General features: G+C 43.8%; 1 protein-coding gene across 1 annotated transcript in view; it reads left to right on the top strand.

Annotated features, from left to right (window-relative positions):
• efnb1 (ephrin-B1) overlaps positions 1 to 10,577 on the top strand; it is a gene marked incomplete at its 5' end in the record, with an annotated part of 35,584 nt that extends 25,007 nt beyond the window's left edge. The window contains 2 exons of the mRNA XM_038700270.1: positions 4,209 to 4,325; positions 6,509 to 10,577. Of these exons, the coding sequence (XP_038556198.1) occupies positions 4,209 to 4,325; positions 6,509 to 6,903 (512 nt within the window). The remainder of the gene's footprint in view (positions 1 to 4,208; positions 4,326 to 6,508) is intronic.
• Between the last annotated feature and the right edge of the window lie 932 nt (positions 10,578 to 11,509).

Raw genomic sequence — 11,509 nt, 5'->3', positions numbered from 1 at the left:
CAGTTTGTGCAAATAGTGAGATCACTAAGAAATACCAACCAAATAATAAATTGCCATATGAAGTTTGACTCTACTTCCAAATTGTAAAAAGGCCTCAGCTGCATCTCAATGTGATTCTTATACAGTAATCCCAGATTGAAAATGTGTTTTATGAAATTGGTATGTAAGTGCACGGTCAGGGTAAGTCAACTAAAAATGCTGGAAGTAAACAACTGAGCTTTGTTTAGATATCCTTGGACTCAACATTTGGTTTGCATCATACATTTAACTTTTAGACGCAGTTTTACTCAGTATGTGGACATCCATATCCTGAATTTGACAGTGTACAGTACACAGATGTGTTGCTCTGTAAACATTCCCCCCATCTTCAGTGTGGTTGTTTTGACCGAAACAGACACTAACCACCATCTGAGAGGAACATCTGCCTGCCACGATGATCTGATTCCAGCTTAAAAGCTGAATCTCAACATGTCAAAAATAAACTGAGACTCGCTGAGAAATCTGCAGAGTGTGTGTCTCTGCAAACTTGTGTGCAGATATTTGAATGTTGGCTAGTGGGATGACAGCCGTGTATCCTGGCAGTCGGTAGGAGAAGAGAAGCTAACAAGCTGCTGATGCTAGCAGGGTCTGAGTCGGAACAAATTCAGCGGATACAGTGAAAAATACCCACAACCATCTTGGAAATAGACAGGCATTGCATTATCTTTCCACGTAGGTCAATTTGAACATTCGACAGCCAGAGATTGCAGCACCATCACCAAATGACAACCCGGCTGCATAAGTACAGGCAACACAGGCTTTTACACTAAACTAGTTACAGTGAGCAAAACAAATTCCTGCAGTCAGATTAATGGAAGTTGAAAGAAAATGTCTTAGTTCTAGGAAAGTTCCTCTCAGCTCGAGTATGTGGCTGCCGGCTGTTCCTCAACTTCGCCAGAGCCGTGCGCTCATTTCCCAAAACGGTCCGAAGCGAGCTGTCACTCACAATCGATGTGCCCTAAAAACCTTGTTAGAAAAGATGCCGTTGGCCCAGCTGCTACTACTTTTAACTCTATTTCTGTGAGTGGAATTTTTGATGCATAATGTGTCAATCCAACCCAGGAACTATTAGAGGAAAGGCCGTGAGAAATTAGAGCGTCGACAGAAACTTTGATGAAAATCAAAGAAGCTACCATTAGGGTTGAAACTAATGATTCTTTTCATTATTGATAAATCTGCTCATTGCTTTAATGATTAATCGATGAATTGTGTTGTATATAACATGTTAGAAAATACTGAATATGACCAGTGTAGTTTCCCAGAGCCCAGGATAATGTGTTTAAATTGCTTGTTTCATTCAGCAGTGGTGGGATGTAATCAAGTACGTTTACTCAAGTACTGTATTGCCGTACAATTTTGAGATACTTGTACTTTACTTGAGTATTTCCATAGATATTTATTGATACTAGACATTTCATATTTTACATGCAATTAAGTACTTTCACTTTGGAAACTTAAAGTAGATTTTGCTGATAATACTTATACTTACATATTAAATGCAGGAGTATTTTCACTGTGTGGTATTGCCACTTGATACTTCGTCTACCACTGCTGTCTGAAAATTTGACAAAGATATTCAGTTTACCATCATATACGATACAGAAAAGCATCAATTCATTATTAATCAACAAATATTTTCAGCTGCCTTAGAAGCAAAACAATTGGCTACCTTAAAAAATTTATATTTTCAATGCCACTTCTGCTAAAAGGATTGATGAATCAACTAAAGGGTTGATAGCACTGATCAGCATTCATTGATTAATTGATGACTGATACTATTACATGTATCAATAGTTGTACATGACGATACATGACATGTACAAGAAGTTCCAAACATTTGGTGGTTCAAGCTTCTGAAATGTGTCAATTTGCTGTTTAAAAAAATTTTTTTTTTTATTAAATCATAAATGTAATATGTTTGGCTTGTGGACTGTTGGTCAGTTAAAACAAGTAGTTTTACTATTTTATAGGCTTAAAAGATGAATCAGTGAATTGAAAAAAATCCCTCAAAAATGAATGAATAATGAAAACAGTCCTAAACTCTACCTTCTGTAGCCACATGAAAAATCTGACTCCAGATGCTACTGTGTTTAAGCCACATTTCCTCCATCTCAGCAGCTGAATGGCAACACTTCCTGTGGCCAAGTCCCAAAGATCGTCCACTCGTGCTCTTTTGCACTTTGCTCTGTGACTTATATTTTGGTGACTCATGCCAGGGTGTAATATGTGCACATTCTTTTAATCTTACTGTGCTTTTTATTGTAGAGACACTCCCAGGCATAATCACATTAACTCATCTGTTTGCTGGAAATGATGCGCCTTGACACGTCAATATTGTACTTTAAATGCCTCGTGTTCCGTCTTTTGTCTTTACATAAAATGTGAAGTAAAGAGGAAGCGAAATTGATTGAAGCGGAAATACGGGGGAGCCCATATTTTATACGTCGATCGCAAATCAGCTCTCCCTTTCTCCTCCACCACATCATGTCACGGTGCTCATTGGAAATATGTTGACTCACCGCCTTGCAAGCACCCCCCCATTTTCTGTCTCTCTACCTCTCCCAAGATATCCGTATCTCTCTTCTGTCGCTCGATCATTGTCTCCCTCACTCTCACTCCTCCTCTTCCCCCCGCCTTCTCCCTCCTTCTGGCTGGTTGGCAGTTCTGAGGTAGTTGCTGTCTGCATAGCTAAGGGAAATGTCAGCAGTACACACAGAAAAATGGGTCAGAACATTAGAACGCTCCACACACATGCTCAGTGACACACAGTGTTGGGGCAATATGCACGGAGAGAATCAGATCACTGTGTCCTCTCATATCCTCTGCCATACATGAATGTTCCCACTTCTCACTCCTGTCTTTTCTCATCAATTATTGATGGTGCACAACAGCTCACGGCTAGGTTCACCACTGCTGCAATCAGTATGGAGCAATGCGGTGGTCTGGACATGGAGAAGATAGAGGAGGAGAGGAGAAAAATGTGTTTAATTGTGTGGTTTTGTTTGCCAAATGCTAAAAAAAAAAGAAAGAGTGGATGTTGCCCGTGAATTTATGTCCCTCTTTGTCTTTTCTCTTTCCATATTTCCTCCCTTTTTTTCTCTGTTTTCTATCATTCACATCTTCCAGACATCCCACACCCAAATCATTTCCCTGCGCGAGTCTCGACCAAACTGGAGGTGGAAATAGAAAATAGACTGCTCGACTGTCGCACACAGCCACGCACGGCCACACACACTCCACACAAACTTGCCACGAGAGACTCGAATGTAAATTGCCTCCCGACACGCGCCCTCCTTTCTATTTCTCACACACACCCCTTGAGCAGGCCTTTGGGCAGATGCAGATAAGGTCTGATAGAGGAGTGACATCTGATAATGTGCTGTGGAATCTACTTCGGTAATAGTGTATAACTGTCTTCTGTCTGCCGGCCCTGCCCTCGTAAAAGCCACGCTGCGGACCCACCAGTGTTTACCGCACAAAGACTTCAAAGTGCGTGTGCTCATATCATAACAGACAGACAGATAAACTGTCTGTTTCCTTTGTGTTCCCCTCAGAGCTTATGCAACCCCCTCCTCACCTCTTTTCCTCTTCTCCTTGTCCCCCCACTTCTCTTCCTGTCCTCCTCTTCCCTCATCTTCAGAAGTGTGCCTCTTTTCAGCCAGATTTAAAGCCCGTGCAATAAATAAGGCATATTATGGCCTTTTAACGTGATGAATAATGTAAAACAATAAAAAGTTAATATATAACTACTTTACCCTCATTCTGCCATGCCTAAGTGTATTGTAAGAGTGTTCTTGGTGTGGGCTTATGTGTGTGCATGCATGTCCTACGCTCTCATGAATGTGTCAGTGTTGGAAATGCCTGCCTGAGTGTTTGCTGAAGGAGCTGCTGAGATAGATGTGAGCTCATTTTTTTTTTTTTTTTACGACAGGACAGGGATACTGGGGTGTTTCACAGACGTTCGCTAACTTGTCCTTCCTCTTTTCGGGCTTTCATCTTCACTTCTGAGATGCTTTCAACACATGCAAAGATAACCTTCTATGTCTATAAAAGATATATCAAAAGATAATAAAAAATAATCCCATGCCGATGCAGAGAAACAACTCATTGTAATTCAGCACATGCAGCTCGCCAAGGCTGAGTTTCTGTGTGTTTTTTGGTTCCCACAGTCCCAAACGCAGCGAACCCTGTGGCGCCGGAGGCTCCAGAAGACAACGCTATACCGGAGTCCAGCCCCAGTCCGCCTGGCCAGGGTCGGATTGGACCAGAGATGCCAGGAAACCCTGGTGAGCAGATTGACAGAACAACATTATACCCATTAACTGCAGCCGCTTCAGACTCCTTACAGAATGCTTTCTAGTTTCTAGAGTGCAAATATTTTAGTAAAATAAAGATTTTTGAAATGAAAAAAAATATATATATATTCTCAGCCTCAAGGGTTCCTCTAATAATTAATCACATTTAGCCTGAGAAGAGAAAATAGAAATCATAGTTGAGTCTCCCAAAGTAAGTATTCTCTCATGTGGCTTTTTCATGCTGCAGGCCTTCCTTTGATTTCTGGGGGTCAACATGCTAAAAAAGGTGTAAAACCAATGTTGTACATAATAAATGTAATACTCACCAAAATGCAGCTTGCAATAAAACAATAAGAAACCCCACCCAAAACAAATACAGCTCACCCTGAGTCACTTTACTTATTCATACTATACACAAAGGGTGTGCTGCACCCAAGGAGACTCAAAGACAGACCACTTCGTTATAGCTTTTAAACCTCATTAGAATTGCAGATAAATGAAGATGAAAAGCAGAGATAATTGAAGAAGTCACTCGAGCCTCCTTGGATGCTCTGGGCCCTCCTTACTTCCTGTTTTCACCAGCACCTTTCATAACTGCTTCCACAGGAGGGACAACTTCTCAACTTTTTGACTTACTCCACAACTTTGGATGCCACAAACTTCCTCAAAGTACAGACTGTTCTGCCTGTCCCAATGTGATAAGCCGTCCTCATTTAATAATTGCTTATTTGACATTAGTTGCTCTATAAAAAGATTTCCTAATGTCACTTTTCCCCATACCCAGGCTTTTACCTGTCCACCATTGTTAGATCAGTGATTATGTCAAGTGAAGGAGTGGAGGGTGGAATGAAGGACGTGTCACTGTGGTTTGAAGGGCTGATATTTCAGGAATGAAATTTCTGACAGCCCCTCTCCAGCACCCAGAATGGACAAAATTCCTCGCGCCTCTGATTTCACAGATAAAGCTGGAAACGGTAGCTTTCAGTGATGTCATTTAGTCGTGATAAGGCGTAGTTATCCCCTCCTCAATAAATGGTTAAGTGCAGAGTGGTCAGCCGGGTGCGGAGACACAGTCATTAGTGTGGATGGCAGTCTCCGGAGGCATGAGGCTTTTGTGTGCCTGTAGGGGGGGGGGGGGGGGGTCATGGACAGTAAAGAGGTGGTAGTGGGAGGAGGTGAATGCTGCTCTTTGGCAACAGCTGCATGCATACATGGAAAACAGATTTGGTCCTTCTCCGATTTCAGTCACTGGAGCAGCCAGTCTTTCTTTCTCTCATCTAGTAACACCCCCCAGTCCTCCCCACCATCCCGAACCCCTCAGACAAAGGGATAAAATAAAATCAGATGTTCCGATATGCCCTCCTCATTTTTTCATTTCTCACTTGGCCTTTGCCATACAAATGTGTCCTCGACATGTCATACAACTTGCCCGGGCTCAATCTTATCAGAGCGGGAATCTTTGTTATGTTGAGTGATGACTACAGATTTCATTCGGAGGCTATTTTGATTGAGCTAATTCAATAAGATTACATCAGTGGGACGGGGATGTAATCACAGTTGATTCAGGCACAGAACTGTAAGATCTGCACGACAGGATTGGCTTACTGTAAATGTTATTACGTCTCTGAGTGTTCAGCAGTCTCTAAGGGACGGTATGAAACTTCTGTGGGTGGGGAGAGGTGCTGACATTTACACAAGACCTTCCCCAGTGTTATTAATGTTTAGACCCTCCCTCTCTGTTAGTAAATAAACAATATCCTCCTACCAATATAACAAAATAATGTAATTATTGCAAATGTAACAAAATGCTCAAAATAGAGGCTTTATCATAATGATTAAAGTAATCAAATGAGTAAAACCGGGAACAGGCAACATATCTGTGCTGAAGGGCTTGTGTAATGCTATATTTTCACCCCTACGTCATAACATCTGCATGTGGCAAAATGCACCTTTATGGAGCCCATGAAAATCATCTTTTTGATGTAACCATTTGATCTCTTTTTTTAGAATATAAATCATACATGTAGAAAAAAATAAAAGATACTTTCTCCACAAAACTGCCCTCCCTTCATCAAAAATAAAATGACCACGTCCTCCCTCTGTTCTCACCCCGCCTCTCTCCATAATAATTTTTGTACAGTCCTTAACCCCTCCCTTTGTATTTTTCTCTTTAGACCACATGAATCAGGACCAGTCTGGTTCCTCTGCAAACTCGGACAGTATCCTCAGCTCCAAAGTGGCTGTGTTCTCTGCCATCGGGGCCGGCTGCATCATCTTCCTCCTGCTCATCCTTCTCCTCATCATCCTGCTCATCAAGATGCGCAAGCGCGCCAGGAAAAACGCCCACTCGCAGCCCCGCCCCTCAGCGCTGTCACTCAGCACGCTGTCCAATCCCAAGCTACCCGGGGGCACGGCTGGCACGGAGCCCAGTGACATCATCATTCCGCTGCGGACAGAGAACAACTACTGCCCTCACTATGAGAAGGTGAGCGGCGACTATGGCCACCCTGTCTACATTGTCCAGGAGATGCCGCCGCAGAGCCCTGCCAACATCTACTACAAAGTCTGACACGCTCCGCACAGCCAGCGACACAGTCAGGAGAGAGGAGCGCTTGATTTAAGTTCTTGGGAAGAACACTTTCCTTTGCATTTTTGGGACTTGATGCTTCTTCAAGCCCGTGTTATTTCTACCACCTGCTGCACAAATCTGGAGAGACACGCACTGACCAATAACCAGCGGGGTTGTGAGCTGACTAATGAGAGAGGTTTATTCTGTTTGTTTGGGTTGTCTGCCCCCCTCCACCCTCCCCCCGTCCTCCCCTCACCTCCCACTGTCTACATCTCCCTGCTGTGGTCCAACAGGGGGGCGGGGTTGGAGCGAACCAACAGATGGAACTCTTAGCTTCCTGGTTCGCTGTCCCCTTTAACGGGCAGGATGTAACTTATCTCAGTTCCCTGAAGTACAGTCTGAGCTACACCCAATTAAACACACCATCCTAGCACACTAGCCAGGAACAGGCAGACACAGGCCCCAGATGCCACTCAGCCTGCAGTTTGTGTGCAAGCATAAAACGTGTGTGTGTTTCTGTGTTTCTGTGTGTTAGTCAGGGCTCCACGCTGGGCCAGGAAACTCTCCAGATAGCTCAGGTATCAGACACAGTGTGTGAAATAATGTGTTCCTCTCCCTTCGCACCTCTGATGTTTGCCTTACTTACTATTTTTGATGGAGGATTTCCTCAAACCCTGATTCAGTTCACAAAGCAGTTGTATTTTGTTAGATTTTTCCTACAAGTGCACAATGTATAGAGTTGAATAGATCATCGTTATTACTCCATCTTCTCACTCATCCATTGCGTTCATGTTTTTCCTGAGAAAGTACCTTGACCTGGACTGTTGATGTTGAGGTGTGTATGTGTATGTGTGTGTGTTCCTGAATACTTCCTTCTCCACTGGTCTGATATGAGCTTAACCATTACTCTGGTATTTATGACCTGCTTGTGTGCATTTGAGGGTGTGTCCTTTGTGTGTGTGTGTGTGCGTATGGGCATGTCCAAACTAGTCTTGTATCTGGGCAGACTTCTTGGCTTAGGGGTAGAATACCACGTTACTGTATTGCAAGCTTCAAACACAAGACGGACAGACTGGCAAGCCGACAGACAGACAAGATCTTACAAAACCCCTCCATTGCTCCATTTGGCACTGATTGAAGGTTTTATGTGTCTGCTGAGTTTTCAGGGGGATGGTTTTTAAGACAGCAGGCAGGTTGATATTTGTTTGTTGTGGCGTCTGGTGCTACGGTGTAAGCATCAAACAGTCAGTTTGGTGCCTGCTGCCTGGGCGAGGTGGGCGTAGTTTGGATGGTCGGCACTGATTGGCTGGCCTACATAGGTAGGATGCCCTATATATAAGTTGGATGGCGAGCTACGGCTGAACATTGGGATACAGTATTGTCAGATGCCAATTGGCTGCCATCTGTGGATGAGTCAGTGGAGTGCGCAGTGAGTGGCGTCGCCAGCGTGTGACTAATCTATGTGCCATCTCTGTGCCCACACTCACCAGCCGGGGAGGAGAGAGAGCGAGAGTGGCGGATAAAGGAGAAAATGTTCCTGCGACTTGGCTTTAACCTGAGAGGAAGATGGTGGTGTGGATGGAGTGGGGGGGGGGGGGGGTGATGATGGGTGAGGGGGGGGGGGGGGGGGGGGGTGATGATGGGTGAGGTGGAGGGTGGAGGGTGAAGGTAGTTTAGTATTAATTTTTCCATCCTCTCACCAGTTGTGCTGTGAATAAAAATGCTGTGCAGAATATTCCACAGTCAAGGTGTTCAGCCAGCGAGGACACTGCAGCTCAGCTATCACACAGCCCAGGGCAGCAGCACGGAGACAGGATTTACTGCAGCTGGATGTGTGCACATGTGCACATTGACGCTCACTTTTGGTGGTGGGGGTGCAGGGTTTGACTCTGTCTGTGTGCACATGTAGGTGTTTCTATATGTGAGTGTGCGTATTTGTGCTTATATTTGCAGTTCTTCTGCATGTGTTTGTGTGTGTGTGTTTGTGAATGCTTCTGTGGTCGAGCAGCTGAACAGACTTGTTATTGGGACTGGAACTAGGTGCTCCAAACAGCGTTGCTGCCAAAGTAAGGAGTGCCGCAGTCCCGTTTAATGATGTGTGAGAGGAGAGGGGAGCAGATAAGGACAGCTATTCCTCAGCACGCAGACACGAGCTGACGTTTGACGCACATGTGCACACACACGCACAGACACGCCAAGACTGACGGGTCCAGGTTTATTTCCAGTCAAACGGTCAGACTGCCAGTTAATGTTTATTCACCGGCAGAGACACCTATTACCCGCTGCCACATACTATTGCCATCCACGGATATACACTGCTGAGTTAAAAGGCAGCCCAGCTTGAAGACTTGGGGAAGACTCCAGTGGCTTTTTGTGTGTCGTTAACCTCAAAGTTAACAACCTAAACAGCTGCTCGTACTTTTGTGGTCCTGTGTTTTAACTCAGCATGCAGCCCTCAGAGGCCCTCTGTGAAACACATCTAGATCAAATATTTTTGTTTCGGATCAGTGCGCATCCATTCACCTACACCAGCCTGGGGAGTCATTACCAAATTACCACAAACCATATCTCATTTTTATTCATTCTAGTGACCACTTAATGTTATTCAAATTTTGGGGGATAAAAAAAAATGAAAAAGAGAGAGACATGTAAATATATGGATAGAGCCCAATTTAAGATGTAATTTCACCTGAACACTGCTCATAAGAAAAACTTTAAGATTAGATTTTTGTAATGGAGGATGTTTGTAAATAGCTGTCTTTCTAAAGTGTGTTTTGTATGAATCCTTGCATTTTTGTCTCTTGTTTGCAATATGTTTTTATTTTCTTTTTGTTTAGTGTTAAATTGAATATTGCAATGAACACATGAGCTGTCATTTTTTTGCAGCGTCCGGTATTGTCAAAAAGTGTTACCACACGTGTTAAAAACAAACGGGGCTCAGAGTTTTTACATCGCCATTCAGCAGGATTCTAGTTGCTCAGAAACTGTTCAGGACTGAAGCTTTGTCACAGAGGCGGCTTTGAAATGGATAGGTCATTGAAACTATGAATGATAAGGCGCTTTCCCTGTTGGAAACAGCACTTAACACTGCATATGAAGACTGTGTAATTCCACTGCCTTTGAGTTACCTACACCTTCCACTCTATTATAAGATGTAACAAAAACATTTTGGTCCAGAAAGATGAATCTTTTCCCAGTTTTAATAAGTCTACTGGGCTAGACGGGGGGAGAGAGAGAGAGAGAGGGAGGAAAAAAAGACAAAAGGGTCTACGTATAAGAGTGTGACTATGCTGCGCTCACCAATAAATCATCCGGTTTACACCACTCATTATCTCCCAGGCGGTCCTTTGTTTTAAAGTTGCTCTCTCCCCTCCTTTCTTAATTTAGCACAAGGATGTCGCTCATGGTATGAGCCTCACTGTAGGTTGATTTCTGCTATTGTTAAAAGCCACAGTATTATTTTTCAATGTGCATGTGTAAGCAAAACCTGTTGAATTTGTTTCCCTTTGTTTGAATCATAACTGTCAAGTTTCAATATTTTATTTCATTTTTTGCCATTCACTTTTTCGCCGCTTCTCAGCGTAAACTATTGGCACCAGCTACAATGGAAATAACGTTCCACCAGTTTGGAAACTACCGCATATTGATAAATAAAATTTTTCCCATGGAACTTGTTCTAGAGAGATGCTCTTTCTTTCTTCCTCTGTTGTTTTTCCTTCAAGCTATACAAATGTGGGTAAAAGACTTCATTTCCCATCTCTCTGACCACCTTGGTTCATGGTGGGAGCAGAAACCAGCCGCCCACGCTCACAGCACTTCCCTCTCGGCCCCCCCAAACCCTCACCTCAGGGGTCAGTGCTGCACAGATGGGTTTGTTCTGATACATTAGTCAGATTGAAATCACAAGCAGGCTTCATAAATTCATATTCGGGGAGTGTGGACACGCCTTTTTGCATAGTAACTAATACCCGTATCAACCCGCTCTGCCCTGGTGTCCTCCAAAATTATATTTCTTCATACATGATTAAATCTGATTGGCTGCACTCCGCATTTTCCATTGCGTTTGTCTGAAATTACAGTCTGCGTTTAATGCCGACCGAGGAACAAACTTCAAGTCCTTGGTGAAAGCAGAGATGGCATGAAATGTTATTAAACTGATTGGGCATTTTCTCTGACAAACACATCAGTGTTTGTGGGCATGGCTTTCGTGTGGCTGACGATGTGAGCAGAGACGGAGTGGGCGAGTGAAGAGACGGATGGCAACAGAGAGAAAAAGTCAGGGCAATGAGAGACATAATGTGCCTGTGGCTTCACTGCCCCCACCCCCTACCCCCACCCTCGCTATTTCTCTCTGTGCCCCCGGGCAGGTACGTTCATCTGGTTTCCTGGCTCGGTCCCGAGACGCCCCCATAGATCCACGTTACTGTGGGTTTATTAAAACCTTCCCCCCACTGAGCTACTGTGTGCGACTGCATGTTTTTCTGTTTATGTCTGTGTGCATGTGTGTGTATGTGAAAGCATTTGCCACAGGGTGCTTTTGTTGTTCTACAACAGAGTCAACATCACAAAAATAAGGAAATATCAATGTTGCAGCATGCACTGCAGC

Source organism: Micropterus salmoides, unplaced genomic scaffold (assembly GCF_014851395.1).
Source record: "Micropterus salmoides isolate LMB-PRFRI ecotype aquatic unplaced genomic scaffold, ASM1485139v1 Ms_hic_scaffold_5, whole genome shotgun sequence".
NCBI lineage: Eukaryota > Metazoa > Chordata > Actinopteri > Centrarchiformes > Centrarchidae > Micropterus > Micropterus salmoides.
The sequence above is the reverse complement of the archived record's forward strand: the minus strand, read 5'-3'. Positions and strand labels throughout refer to the sequence as shown.